This window comes from Micromesistius poutassou, assembly GCF_964030765.1.
Source record: "Micromesistius poutassou genome assembly, chromosome: 5".
NCBI lineage: Eukaryota > Metazoa > Chordata > Actinopteri > Gadiformes > Gadidae > Micromesistius > Micromesistius poutassou.
The window spans coordinates 21253083-21267364 of record NC_140275.1 but is presented as its reverse complement, the minus strand read 5'-3'; the positions used below and the strand labels follow the sequence as shown (position 1 = coordinate 21267364).

The 14282-nt window shown below is 49.7% G+C and overlaps 1 protein-coding gene across 1 annotated transcript in view; it reads left to right on the top strand.

The window, feature by feature from the left end:
* The window catches only part of gcn1 (GCN1 activator of EIF2AK4), a 31392-nt gene that overhangs the window by 2072 nt on the left and 15038 nt on the right, over nt 1-14282 (top strand). The window contains exons 6-33 of the mRNA XM_084468599.1: nt 229-327; nt 2217-2351; nt 2689-2866; nt 2962-3036; nt 3287-3415; nt 3533-3583; nt 3681-3779; nt 3920-4093; nt 4226-4378; nt 4484-4576; nt 4670-4745; nt 4977-5136; nt 5568-5757; nt 6253-6377; nt 6478-6656; nt 6929-7022; nt 7126-7239; nt 7527-7725; nt 8229-8378; nt 8902-9083; nt 9494-9574; nt 9816-9959; nt 10606-10730; nt 11300-11489; nt 11932-12002; nt 12268-12433; nt 13105-13299; nt 13635-13881. Coding sequence (XP_084324725.1) covers nt 229-327; nt 2217-2351; nt 2689-2866; nt 2962-3036; nt 3287-3415; nt 3533-3583; nt 3681-3779; nt 3920-4093; nt 4226-4378; nt 4484-4576; nt 4670-4745; nt 4977-5136; nt 5568-5757; nt 6253-6377; nt 6478-6656; nt 6929-7022; nt 7126-7239; nt 7527-7725; nt 8229-8378; nt 8902-9083; nt 9494-9574; nt 9816-9959; nt 10606-10730; nt 11300-11489; nt 11932-12002; nt 12268-12433; nt 13105-13299; nt 13635-13881 — 3874 coding nt within the window. The remainder of the gene's footprint in view (nt 1-228; nt 328-2216; nt 2352-2688; nt 2867-2961; nt 3037-3286; nt 3416-3532; nt 3584-3680; nt 3780-3919; nt 4094-4225; nt 4379-4483; nt 4577-4669; nt 4746-4976; nt 5137-5567; nt 5758-6252; nt 6378-6477; nt 6657-6928; nt 7023-7125; nt 7240-7526; nt 7726-8228; nt 8379-8901; nt 9084-9493; nt 9575-9815; nt 9960-10605; nt 10731-11299; nt 11490-11931; nt 12003-12267; nt 12434-13104; nt 13300-13634; nt 13882-14282) is intronic.

Below are 14282 nucleotides of genomic sequence, written 5' to 3'. Positions count from 1 at the left end.
AATATTTAATGTTACTGTATATACAGCAAGACTGAAAATGCTATCTTATTAATTTAACATTTCAACATACATTTAATCAGTCTGTTGATAACATTTTCCAGCTCTTTATTCTAGTAGCTATCTGTTTTTCTGCACCCTTCCTCTTTTCACTCTTACCAATATTCCACTCTGGAATTAAGGAAGTTATGTTGCATAATAAATATCTTGATGTCTTATTTTGTCCCCCAGGTGGAGGTCCAGAGTCTTTTCCTGGCAGAGGTGGTCGGAGGAGCCCAGACCACCGCCATTAACTCTTCCCTGAAGACCCTCTGCCAAATCTGGAAAGAAGTGAGTGAAGAGCAGACCCACGTCCACTTTAGTTAAGTGTGTTAGACTAGTTTCTACCCCAGTGTTTCCCAGACTTTCTTTCTGGGGCCCACTTTTTGAAAATGACAAACCATCGCGACCCAATTCACAATAGGTTTCTTGGGGAAGAACATCGTTGCCATTAAATGAACACTGATTATTATCACTGTCATCTCTCAATCAGTTTAGATTAGGGCTATTGAATTGATGAATCAGTATTTTAAATTTTGATAGTATTTTGTTTGATAGTCATGTTATGTGCTTAATATCAATTAAATGACTAATATCATTAGTAAGACAAACATAATATAGACAGTAGCAGTATTTAATATGGGAATCTTATGATAATGATCAGAGCACATTACTTTTCATTTATTTATATATATCGCTTTTAGGGTACCGTCGGTGGAAGATGAATCAATTCAAATGTCAACAATCAATATTTGAATCAGGTCTACTCCATGTCATTATTCAACTGTGAATGTTATTTTCTTTTGTACCCCTGCTAATCAATGCGATACGTAAGCCTGCTCAGTTTAAGATTATTGCATGCCAGTCCAGTGTACCGGAGGAGAGGGTTCAGTCTATTTCCAGTCTTGAGTTTATTTCTATTTTTGTGAGTGCAGGAAATACCACTTCGAATTAGTATCATGTCGTGAAGGGATTACAGTGACAATGCTTGCCTTGCGTAACACCTCAGCCCAAACTGAGTTATGAGTGTCTTTTTACAAGCGTTCAGCTTCTGCATTGGGCTGGGGGGGGGGCTGCCATAATAGTCCATGCTGCTCCTCTGCCCGTGTTACGGATCCGTCCAAACCAAAAAAACACTGCTTAAATTCTCAACGGCAAACACAATAGTGATATAATATATATAGTGATATAATAGCCCAGCTTTCAGCTTTCAGTGATGAATTCTGACATTCTTTGTACACTGAATGTGTTCTGGTTATGAAATTGAATGTGATTACATACATGTGGTCTGTGGAGCACATGTAACGGCCTGTTGACCTGAGACAGATGGCAAATTGATTCAGCCAAGTAAAGGGATATTAACATTTGGCTCGACAATATTAAAACACATTATTTCTGGAACTGGATCCAGGGCGCTAATCTAGACGTGCAGAAACAGACCACAAAGTCTGCTGCACACCCACTAGACTTGGCCTGGGCCACCCCGGCACGGAGCACGCCAATGTATTTCCAATGGTGGAAGGTGAATAGTATAAGCATATGTGTGATTTGGCCTGAATGTGAGAGTTAAGTGGAAATTAGAAGTGCCAAGTTAGAATGATATTGGATAGTCTGGACAGATATTCATGGTCTGAATTAGCGATGACGCAGTGACCCTAAACCGGATTGTGTCTAGCGGTGTAGGCTTATAGTTTGGTCACTATTTCTATACAATCAGTGAACAAAAAAAACGACCCTGCCCTAGCAATACTAAACAATAGCTTTAATATGACGCAATTTAACTGGATACGTTGGCTCATTGAAGATTGGCAGCCCTTTTTTAACCTCTTCATCCCGAAATGACCCATATCGGGGTACACCGTCGAAAAGAGGGTACGGCTTCCCAGACACCTCGAGTGTAACGTTACGGTGTGTAGCGCATTTCGTAGACCAGATCGCTCATTATAAATTTCACACAACGTTACTAAAAAAGTCACAAAGTCAGCATGGGTTGTTAGTTACTATAAAAAAATTAAATAGAAATAAAAAGAATTCTGGCTGAAACTGTGGGTTCACTGACACTTTAAGGTTAAACTCGTCATAATTTGATGTATCGTTCTTTCGGTATATCAGCCAATCATTTGTCAGCAAATCTTTTGAGCATGTTTTGACAAAGGTTTTGCTTCTGTCCACTCCACCAGAACTCGGGTTTGGTCGATGAATACATCAGCACACTGTTGAGTCTGGAGCAGAGCCCGGTGCATCTGGTGCTGCTCGGTGTGTGTTTCGACTTCTGCACCACACAGAAGGACATGGCCACCATTAACAAGCACAAGGTGAGTTGTTATTAGCCAGAGTTTATTTACTTTGTACATGTTTTTCATCCTTTTTATTGTGTGTATTAGGGATGTTCAGTGACGCCAATATCTGTAACTTATATTTTCAACTGTAGCTGTATTGGTAATGGGTATCGTTTATACCAGCAGGGGCGCAATATAGAGGATATTACTTTTTGTGTAGTCTAGAATGTATTTTTTCATTCCAAAACCTTGAAACTTACAAGAAATATATCCAGGAACTTCAATGTCCGTGCACACCCCACAGTGTTTAAACGGTGCCTTTGTTCTAAATACGAACGCAAAAAAGAGTATTGACCCAACTGGCCCTCCTCAGAGTGCCCTGCTGGAGCTGTACGTAAAGTCGGTCCTGATGAGCAAGACCAGGCCCCAGCAGCACGTGCTGAACAAGAGCGTCTCCGTGCTGCGGCACGTCGCCCACTCCGAGTTCAAAGACCTGCTGCTGCCCGCCATGCAGAAGAGCATGCTGCGGAGCCCGGAGAACGCCATGCAGAGTGAGAGCGGCCTGCTGCGCCTTCTCTGTTCATTCAACTCTCTTCCGAGTGGCACCATGTTGACTGACGTCCCGTGGTCTGGTTTCTATCCTCAGCTGTCTCCTGCCTGCTGGCCGCCGTGACCCTTGACCTCAGCCAGTACGCCATGGATGTTGGGAAGGCTGTTGCAAGTAAGTGTGTGTGTGTGTGTGTGTTGGAACGGGACTTTAAAGAGGTTGGTGAGCAGTCCTAAAAAAAAAAAATCCTCACTGCTGAATTAGAGAATCAAAGATCAAATTCTGAGATGGCCAAAGAGTCCCAACCCTAGTAGATATTTAAAAGGCACTTTCTTTCTACTGATGATGGCGTTACATCCTACATTCCCTTGGTGAACCAGCTTTTTATTTCATTTGTAACATTGCATCTGTGTGTGTGTCTCAGGCCAGCTGAAGGCTAACAACCCCCAGCTGATGCAGGAGGCTGTGCAGGCCATGCAGAACCTGGCCCAGCAGTGCAGTGACCCTACCTCCATCCAGGCGGTGGTCACGCACCTCTTCCTGATCCTCGGAGGTAGAACTGTCCTCCGCCTTGCACTTGCTGACCCCATGGAATCTTCTTTAACCTGAAGGAAAGATAATACACGCATGGAAAAACCATCATTCCTAATCGATTCTGTTTCCTTCTCAGGATCTGAGGGAAAGTTGACAGTGGTGGCACAGAAAATCAGTGTTATATCAGGTAAAGAACTGTGAAACATCCTGTGTGATCTCTTGTCAAAGATAGTATTAACACAAAGTTTCTGCCTGATTCACTAACTTGTATGTCTTTTGTTTAGGAGTCGCTAGCTGCAGCCGCCATGCTGTGTCGGGCACCTCAAGCCAAACCCTGAGTGCCCAAGTAGCTGTGATGTTCATTCCTTATTTACAACAAGAAGGTAGCCCACCAGTCGCATAGGACCGCTGCATGAAAAGCCTTTTGGCCGCTCACTAAATCCTCATCTGTGAAGCCACACGCCGCTCTCATAGAAGAACCGTCATTCACGCAGTTGTGCTCTGCTCTCCCCGCCGCCCGCAGTCCACGAGGGGACCTTGGTGCACGCCGTGTCGGTCCTGTCCCAGTGGACCAGCCGCCTGACGGTGGAGGTGCCCACCGCCCTGCTGGACTGGCTGAAGAAGGCCTTCACCCTCAAGGCGTCCACCTCGGCCGTCCGGCACGCCTACCTGCAGGCCATGCTCGGGGCTTTCAAAGGTGAACCCCCCCACCCCCACCCCCCCCCCCCCCCCCCCACCCCTCACCGTTGCTTTCCGCTTCAAGATCTTCAGCACAATGCCCCCGCGCCCCCTAGAATTCACTCTCTCTATTGTCTTAACCTCACCCCAGGTGACACGCTGGACAAGGCTTCTGACCTGGTGGCCCTGCTACTCCAGACGGTGGAGAAGGCGGCGGCCCAGAACTCCCAGCATGCAATGCTGGCGGAAGGCGTGGCGGCCTCTGTTCTCCTGTGTCGACTGGCTCTGCTGGAGACGGTTTCAGGTCAGACCTCCACCCTCCATGTCATGATGTCATGTGAGGGTTTTGTTTCTGGTGGTCAAGGAACGTTTTCGTTAACAAAAATACGATGTGTGTGTATCGTTGCAGAGGCCAAATTGACAAACTTCTGGAGTCTGATTCTGGATGAGACGAAGCCACTGTTCACCACCGAGAAGTTCCTCAGCCAAGCCACTGATGAAAGTAAGGCTGCTCATTCTGCTGCACCAACACTCTGCACCCATACGTTCAGTGTGTTGACCGACCAGACAGGACTAACCTCTTGCGTGTTTCCAGCCATGTGCACTGTGCTGCAGCTGTGTGAGAGGCTCTTCCTGGACCACGCCCACAGACTCACCCCCAGCAAGTCCAAGTGAGTCTCTTTATCCTTTGTTTACCTATTCAAGAAAGTGGCTGATAATTATAACGTACCTCACAAGATAAAAACAGAAGGGAGCCATGACCTTCCTTCAGCCTTCCCATTGAGACACACATCAGCTGAACCGTTTTTAAACATCAGTCCAACCAAACAAATATGTGCTGTAACTGGTCGAGCTGTTTTGTAACGTGTCCATCCTACCCGTCCCCCCCTCTCCGTCTGCAGGATGTACCACCGGGCCGTGGTGGCCGTGCTGCGGTCCCGCTCCTGGCAGGTGAGGAAGCGCGCCCAGCAGATGGTGAAGAAGCTGCTGTCTGCGCTGGGCGGCTCCGGCCTGGCCCACGGCCTCCTGGGGGAGCTCTGCGTGGTCGTCAACAAACACACGGTGAGGAGAGGAGATGGAGACTTAGGGCCCTTACATAGTCAACGCGAGCAACGCGCGTAAGCGGCGCGTAAGCGACGCGAGTGACGCGAGTAACGCGCTTCCTTTCATAGTCTACACAGCATACGCAAACGTCGCGGGAAATGCATGACATGCAATACACCGCTCACGCCACTCGCGATACTATGCGACAACGCATAGTATTGCATGGGTCGGCGCGTCGCGTATCAAAAATTGGGACGACACGTTTTGCTACGCATCGCCGCATAATGGCGGCCGAAGCGTAGCGATGCGTAGCCTTGTGGACGCGTATGCGTACCGATGCGTTGACTATGTAAGGGCCCTTACGGCGGCGACGGTTCAGTCGTTTAGCTTTTCGACCGAACCCTCTGTTTGTGTTTTGACGGCGTATGATCTGGCCCCCCCCTCCCCAGCTGCTGCCCCAGGACGCGCTGGTGTCCGAGACGGGAGAGCTGACGGAGCTGGGCCGCGCCTACACCCCGCCGCGGGCCCTGGTGGAGGCGCTGCACGTCATCTGCTCCTGCGTGGGCCAGTGGGGCGACCAGGGCGAGGCCGAGAAGATGGCCATCGCCATCATCAGCGTGACACACCATCCCTCCATAGGTACGGCCCGTCGCCACGGTAACACGGAGACAAACGCCCAATGGCAGTAGTGAGGGTGACGGAGCGGGGCGAGGTGTCAGCGGTGCCGCTGCCGTTATCGATGCTGCTTATCGATTCGGTACTTTTAACGGTACGCAAGTTATTTTATAACTGAAAAATTGACGGCAAAATAAAAATAATTTGGCATCGAGTAACAGGGATGGGGATGCATGCCGGCGGTATTTGAAGTTCTTCTAAGCATATCTGCTTTTTAATTTACTTTTCCTGTTGATCAAGAATAGCGCCAGTGTGTTTTGTTTGCGAGCTGTTGAATAGTGGTAGTAGCCTATACTATACTAAATGCTTCTGCAATGAAACCAGTATAAAGCCATTGTTAACATCCATACTTCTATGCCCTGTGACAATTTAACAATTTAAACTAGTTGCAACTAGTTGTTGGTGTGTGGGGCTTACTAAGTATTTCAACCCCCCCCCCCCCCCCCCCTGTGGTTGTAGTGGCCACCCGGCCTGGCTTCTGGCCCGTGCTGCTGTCCGCCATGAAGCTGCAGACCCCCGACTTCATCGAGACCCACCTGGAGAGCATCCTGCCCCACCTGCTGGAGCTCAACGCAGACAACCAGGTCTGGCAGCTCTGTCACTTATCACGCCGCGCCGCACCCAGTCGCTGTCTCACTGGTCCGTGTTTTAACTCTTGACTGGTCTTATCGCGTGACTCTCCAGGCGGTGAGGAACGCCGTCGGCGCCCTCTCCACCCTGTCCCCCACCAAGCTGTTGCCGCGGGTGATGGAGCAGGTGATCGAGTGGCTGTCGCAGCTGGCACTGCGCCAGGTGACCCGGGAGGAGTACGCCATCATGCTCACCCCCGAGGGAGAGCTCTACGACAAGAGCATCGTCCAGAGGTACAGATGTAGCCCAGCACTAACCGTCAAGCAGGGGTCGACCCATGGGTATCTCAGTCCATCTGGAATCAGGGTTTAGAGAGAGTAAAGCATGGGGCCCCAGGCTGGACTTGATGCATGATGATGCTTCATTTATGACAGCGAAACAGCGTTGGAAAGCCTTTGGTTGCTTTCAATTATTTAAACGTTGTGTATTTATTTTTAGGTTCATTTTCACTACAGACCTTTGGTCGTATTATAACCACTAATCCTCCCTCTCCACGGTCCCCCAGCGCCCAGCAGGAAAGCACCAAGAAGGGCAGCATCAAGCGGGAGAACAAGGCCTACTCCTACAAGGAGCAGATCTTTGAGCTGGAGCTCCAGGAGGTAGGTCCCTCTGCCCGACGCCCGTCTGATCGTGTTCAAGTTCAGCCACGTGTTGTGCGGGGAGCACTCCGTTGACCCGGCGTTGTCCCTGGATGTGTTGCAGGAGATAAGGAAGAAGAAGGGCATCAAGGACGAGGTGCAGCTGAGCAGCAAGCAGAAGGAGATGATTCAGGCCCAGGTGGAGAGGGAGTCCACCATCCGCAAGAGGCTGCAGGGGGTACGTCACCCGGATCAGACTCCTCTCGGCCCTCTCGTGTCTCCAGTTCTCTGTCCTGACTAGGGATCGCGACCGATATGGATTTGTTAGGACCGATACCTATTTTTTTTTTTCCATCAGCCGATGACCGCTACGCCAATACCGTTACAAGTCTCAATTTAAAAAAGGAACATTTATTGAACTGTCTGTAAATGATGCCAGGAACACATAAAAAACATGCACGTAAAAAACGTATCATATCGGTTGATCACTAATTCTGCCCCCCCCCCCGCCCCCCCCCCCCCCAGCTGGACATGGAGCTGCAGTGCGCCGTGGGCCTGCTGGATGCCGTGCTGAAGGAGGGGCCCCCCCAGGTTGTGTGGCAGCTGCCCAGCCTGCTCCAGGCCCTGATGCCCCTCCTGCAGTCCCCGCTGGCCTCGCCCCGTGTCCGACAGGTCTTCCTGGACATCGGGATCTGCCTCATGCCCAAACACATGCACCAGCTAGGTATCTGCAGACGGCCCCCTCTACTACGACTCTGTTGTTGTGGAACTGTTTGTGGTGTTCATTATCGGCTCATACTTTGGGAGGAACTGATCTGTATGCGCGTTTTATTCTCTTTGGCCGTTTCTCAATACCAAGTACGCGGACTACGTTCTCGCGGACTTGGAAGTACGAACTTGGCAAGTCCGGACTTTCAAGTACGGACTTCCGAGAACGTGAGTACGCACTCTGCAATCGGAACAGCAGCGGACTCGATGATGCATTCTGGGATATTTAACGGTCCCAAGTCCACACGAGTCACCTCCGATGCGTCCTCGGTAGAACGGCCTCATCGAGAACGCATCGAGAACACACACGGGTTTTACGACAGTACTCGCGTTCTCGCGTACTTGGAATTGGAACAGTGCTTGGGGCTACCACTGATGACGTTTATCGAGAACGCAAGTACACGAGAACACACGAGAACGCGAATTGAGAAACGGCCTTTGTCTCTCCTCCAATCAAAGCAATGCTGGTGGGTCACGTGACCCTGCGGCTGGTGAAGCCGGCGTGTGAGCTGGACCCGGCCTGGTCCCAGGAGGAGCTGGAAACGGCGACGCAGCGCACAGTGCAGCTGCTCTTCACTCACACCGTCCCGCAGAGGGAGAGCAAGGCTGGTGAGGACACAGCGCACACACACACACACACACACATGAAATGCATTAAGATGAGTTACCAGGCTCTACATTTTTCATCAGTGAAACAATTCAGGCCCACACAATTTGTATACCGTATATACCTTTTATAAATTAGATCAAATAAATGCATTTAGTTTACAGGCACTTTTTTTTTTTATATCATAAATGCAACACAGAATTGAGTCCATAACAGCCTTTCATATTGGATGAATCTGTGTGCCTATGGGTTAAAAGGTCAGCACCCATATGTGGGCTAACCCAACCCAGTCTTTGGGAAAAACTAACCTAATCGGTACCCAGATGTTAAAATCAAACATAACACTTAGTGGAGCTGAAACTCTCACCAGGTCAGAAATAGAGTGCCCAAAGTAGTTTGATCGGTCGGTGACATCACCTTGCACCAATTGTCAGGGAGTCAAAACCATGGCAGAGGCTCATCATTCCCCACAGACGCTGTCCCTGTAGCGATGGTTTCATCCCGTTTGTTCCCTCTCGTCTCCAGACGTGAGTCCTCTCTCCGCCCCGGCGTTCTCCTTCTGCTTCCCGCTCCTCAACGCCATGCTGAGGGACTCGTCCGGCAGTACGGAGGAGTCGGAGAGCCTCATGACCCGCGCCCTGCAGGTGGTGGAGGTGCACGCCGAGCTCCGCGCCGAGACGGAGGTCACGGACACCTTCATCGACGAGGTGAGCGCCGACGCCGCCGCCGCCGCTCCTCCAGGGAGGGCCCGAGGGTTTATGGTCTGCGGTTGTGTTGCGTGGGGAACACGAAGTACATCCTCCATTTTGAAGACACAATCTTTATTGTGTCTCCACCTCATCTACCCCTGTGGATGCAGATGAGGAGATGCATGAAGCAGATAAGATTGTTTCTTCATTTTGAAGAAACAATCTTGTATGCTTCATATATCTCCACACTCTTCACTTCATGAATCTTCTTCAGAATTAAGAAACTATCTTGTATGCTTCATATATCTCCACATCTTCTAGCATGGTGGAGCAATGTCATGTATCATAAATGTCATCCATTCATAAGTATTTGTTGTTCGGCAGTGCTTCTTTAACCCGGGCGTGTGTGTTGTGTTCTTGTGTGTCAGAACGGCCCAGAGCTGCTTCCCCGCGTGGGCATGCTCCAGCTGCTCACCCAGGTCGTCGCCACCTCCACCCCCAGGCTCCAGGTACACCTCCCCACTGGTCAGGGACCAGTAGAACTGTAGAACCCGGAGCTATATAATGTGATGTTGGGGATTGATCACATTTTGGTGTAGTATTGGAAAAACATCAATGATATTAATATTATTATTATTATTACGAATATTTTATAGTTAGATTTTTATTCCAGCGAATATATGAAATTATCATTGGAGCATTAAATAGCTTGCCTAGCAATAGTGTGTTTGTGTGTGTGTTCGTGCGTAGGTGTTGGCGGCCCAGGTTCTGACCGCCCTGTGCTCCAGCTCTGGAGGGGAGAAGGGCTGTGCGGTGGCGGAGCAGTCTGAAATCGACGTGCTGCTGGCTGCCATGCTGGCATCCTGCTTCTCTGTGCGCGACGCGGCTCTCAGGGTGAGCGGAGAGCTGCTTTTAAAGAGCAGAGGGTCTCTCAATCCTCTGCATGTGTGATGTCCACGGTTGTTGGGTTATGAGTACATCATAAGTCTGTTATTACATTAATGCAGGTGGCCCAGACTACAATCACCTGTTTGCAGCTTTCACGACCCTCTAGTCTAGGGGATAGGGGTAACATAAAACCAACTTAAACTGTAAAAAAACCTACTGCGCAGGGCCCAAGACTGACGAAAATAGTTGTATGTTAAAATGTGCCAACATGTAGTGTTTTAAAATGGGTCTGTCTGAAAAGATGGGAGAGCTTTTTGATATTGGTCGAGGAGGAGTGCCATGAGTTTGTTCATGAGAAAAGATGTTGAGGGGGTGGTGGTAAAAATAGGAAAATATCCCCTATGCAGTAATATTTTCTTTTACACCTTATTTAAATGCTTGAGTAATTAAAAATTAATTATCACAAATGGATGGTACATGATAAACGATATGCCAATACTGCGACAAAGCGACTCATAAAGGGGTGCGACCAAATTCGTTAGGATGCCACCCAACGAAAAAGTTTGTGGCACCAGTCTTGAGCCCTGCAGCGTGCTGGTAACCTCGTGACAAGTGGTTTGCCTGTTGACTCACGCTGTGGCTCCGCGCGCAGGGTCTTCTGGAGATGGAGTTCGCCCTGCCCACCGACAGCACTGAGGCCAGCGGCCTCGCTCTGCTCCAGAGGGTCTGGGTGGCCAAGTTCGACACGGAGCAGGAGATCCGAGACCTGGCTGAGAGGTAGGTTACTACAGCGCAACTACGGTGCCCGTAGGACGGGAAGGAACGTTACTCTTTTTTTTTTTTTTATAAATCTTTTTATTCGGTTTTTTGTTCACATACAACAATTCACACATACAGTGTATGCATTAAATCTTGTAAAAAAAAAAATAGCAGTTGGTGGTCTTACACAATGTGTGTTGAGAGCAACAACAAACGTAAACTGAGCCAGAACTGCTCCTATGAACTGTAGTTAACCCTTTCCCCTTCCCACCCACTGTATGATAAGGGAAAAGAAAGAAAGACACATACAGAAAAAACATTATTGAAATCACATATTGAAATAAATGTAATTCAAAATAGATAATTAAATAAATAAAATAGAAATAAAGGGGGAAAAAATAAGAGGTTGGGGGGGGGGGCATCTAGTCACTGTCTGCTGGGAACGTTACTCTTAACTGTGTGTGTGTGTGTGTGTGTGTGTGTGTGTGTGTGTGTGTGTGTGTGTGTGTGTGTGTGTGTGTGTGTGTGTGTGTGTGTGTGTGTGTGTGTGTGTGTGTGTGTGTGTGTGTGTGTGTGTGTGTCTCCAGGCTGTGGGACTCCCTGGGTCTGGAGCTGGTCCCCGAGCTGTGCTCCCTGCTCATCGCGGACGTCACCCACCACGAGGAGGTGGTCCGTACGGCGGGGGCCGACGCCCTGTCCAGCGCCGTGAGCCAGTACAAGGAGCAGTCCGGCCCCGTGCTCGGCAAGCTCACCGAGCTCTACCACAAGAGGCTCTATGTAAGGAATCATCCCCCCCCCCCCCCATGCACGTGAGTCTCTGGCCGTTTCTCAATACCAAGTACGCGGACTACGTTCTCGCGGACTTGGAAGTACGTACTTGGCAAGTCCGGACTTTCAAGTACAGACTTCCGAGAACGCGAGTCCGCACTCTGCACACTGGAACAGCAGCGGACTCGATGATGCATTCTGGGATATTTAACGGTCCCGAGTCCCTCGGTAGAACGGCCTCATCGAGAACGCATCGAGAACACACACGGGTTTTACGACAGTACTCGCGTTCTCGCGTACTTGGAATTGGAACAGTGCTTCTTGGGCTACCACTGATGACGTTTATCGAGAACGCAAGTACACGAGAACACACGAGAACGCAAATTGAGAAACGGCCTCTCGGTTGATGGGCAGGGGTGGATGTCTAAAGAGGGCCGTTGTGTTGTTTCAGAGGCCGCCACCCGTGCTCGATGGCCTGGGCAGAGTCATCTCTGAATCTCCGCCTGACCAGTGGGAGGCCAGGTAAACAACGACATGACAGCGTTATAGTTAATTATAAATTAATCTGTTCAACTGATAAATCATCACTGTGAAGTTTATTATATAATTGTATTCATTCGAGATTCAAGCTCTTTTTTTGCGATTTACTTAACGTGGGATTTCTAGAGGTTCCACAACTAGTATTTCCTTCATGTGCACACGGATTGATTAAGAATATCGACCCTCTTGACTGTTGCCGTGTCGTGGTGGACGAGGGTACCAGACTCACCACGCCCCCTCTCCTCAGGTGTGGCATCGCCCTGTCTCTGAACAAGCTGTCCCAGTACCTGGACGAACCCCAGGTCACGCCGCTCTTCCTCTTCTTCGTCCCCGATGCGCTGAACGACCGCCACGCCGACGTGCGGCGCTGCATGCTGGACGCCGCCCTCGCTGCCCTCAACACGCACGGGAAGGTAGGCCAGCTTGACGTCTTGGACAATTACATTTTTTTTTTTTATCCATAAATTCTGAATAAACTGAAAGTCTGGTCATGAAACACTCACTGGACGGTATGGCAATTAAAGACTCTCCACATAGTCTGGGGTCAAAGACTCTCCAGATGGTAGTCTGGGGTTAAAGACTCTCCAGATGGTAGTCTGGGGTTAAAGACTCTCCAGATGAGAGTCTGGGGTTAAAGACTCTCCAGATGGTAGTCTGGGGGTCAAAGACTCTCCAGATGGTAGTCCGGGGGTCAAAGACTCTCCAGATGAGAGTCTGGGGGTCAAAGACTCTCCAGATGAGAGTCTGGGGGTCAAAGACTCTCCAGATGGTAGTCTGGGGGTCAAAGACTCTCCAGATGAGAGTCTGGGGGTTAAAGACTCCCCAGATGAGAGTCTGGGGGTCAAAGACTCTCCAGATGGTAGTCCGGGGGTCAAAGACTCTCCAGATGAGAGTCTGGGGGTCAAAGACTCTCCAGATGGTAGTCCGGGGGTCAAAGACTCCAGATGGTAGTCTGAGGGTTAAAGACTCTCCAGATGGTAGTCTGGGGGTCAAAGACTCTCCAGATGGTAGTCCGGGGGTCAAAGACTCCAGATGAGGATTTGGAGTGACTCTAAAGTGTACATTCTGCCTCACCCTCTCCCAGGACAACGTGAGCGCCCTGCTGCCGGTGTTCGAGGAGTTCCTGAAGAACGCCCCGCAGGACGCCAGCTACGACGCGGTCCGCCAGAGCGTGGTCATCCTCATGGGCTCGCTCGCCAAGCATCTGGACAAGAGCGACCCCAAGGTCAAACCCATTGTGGCCAAGCTCATCACTGCGCTGTCCACCCCCTCCCAGCAGGTAAGGACCCGCAGGACCCTCGTCCTAAACGCCTGATCACAATAGGAGACGACAGAAGGGGCCGCAATAACACAGTTCTGCAGAAACCATCCCTTGTGCCATCTCATCAAGCCATGAGATTTAGTTTAGAGATACTTTTTTTTTTTGTTTCACAACCAAAGCGTCGAGTGTCGAGGTGACCCTGGGCGAGACACTTAACCCTTACTGCTCCCGAGGAGACAGCCGGCTGTCTCCTCGCGTTGTAGACACCGGCATCGCTGTGCGCTCGACTGTGTGTAAACGTAAGGACGGCCGGTTTGACCCCTGTGTGCTCGTGGGGGCTCGTGTGTCATCAGGTCCAGGAGTCCGTGGCCAGCTGCCTGCCCCCGCTGGTGCCCGCCATCAAGGAGGACGCCGCCGGCATCGTGCGCAACCTCCTGCAGCTGTTGCTGGAGAGCGACAAGTACGCCGAGCGCAAGGGAGCGGCCTACGGGCTGGCCGGCCTGGTCAAGGGCCTGGGCATCCTGGCCCTGAAGCAGCAGGAGATCATGAGCACGCTGACGGAGGCCATCCAGGACAAGAAGAACTTCAGGCGCAGGGAGGGTGGGTGACTCGTTAAACTAGGGCCGTTAAAAGAAAATTACGTTTGACCGCTGGATAATAATAATAAATAATAATACATTTTATTTAAAGCGCTTTTCTAAATACTCAAAGACACTGTACAATACATGATAAAAGCAGTAAAAACAACATCAAATGGTAAAAAAAAAAGAAAACACTAAAAACATATTAGACTAAGCTAAACATTAAAAGCAATTTTAAAAAGGTGAGTTTTTGTGATAACAGTGACTTTTCAATTGTTTTTGTTTTTCCTTTATGAATCAATATGATAATCAATATGAGCAAATTAAGTCCGTTCCACAAACTGCTGTGATGACCTTCAGTAATCTCAATGCTATGCTGGAAGGAGCTTTAGTCTCAATAGCTAAGAATGAGCCAATCCT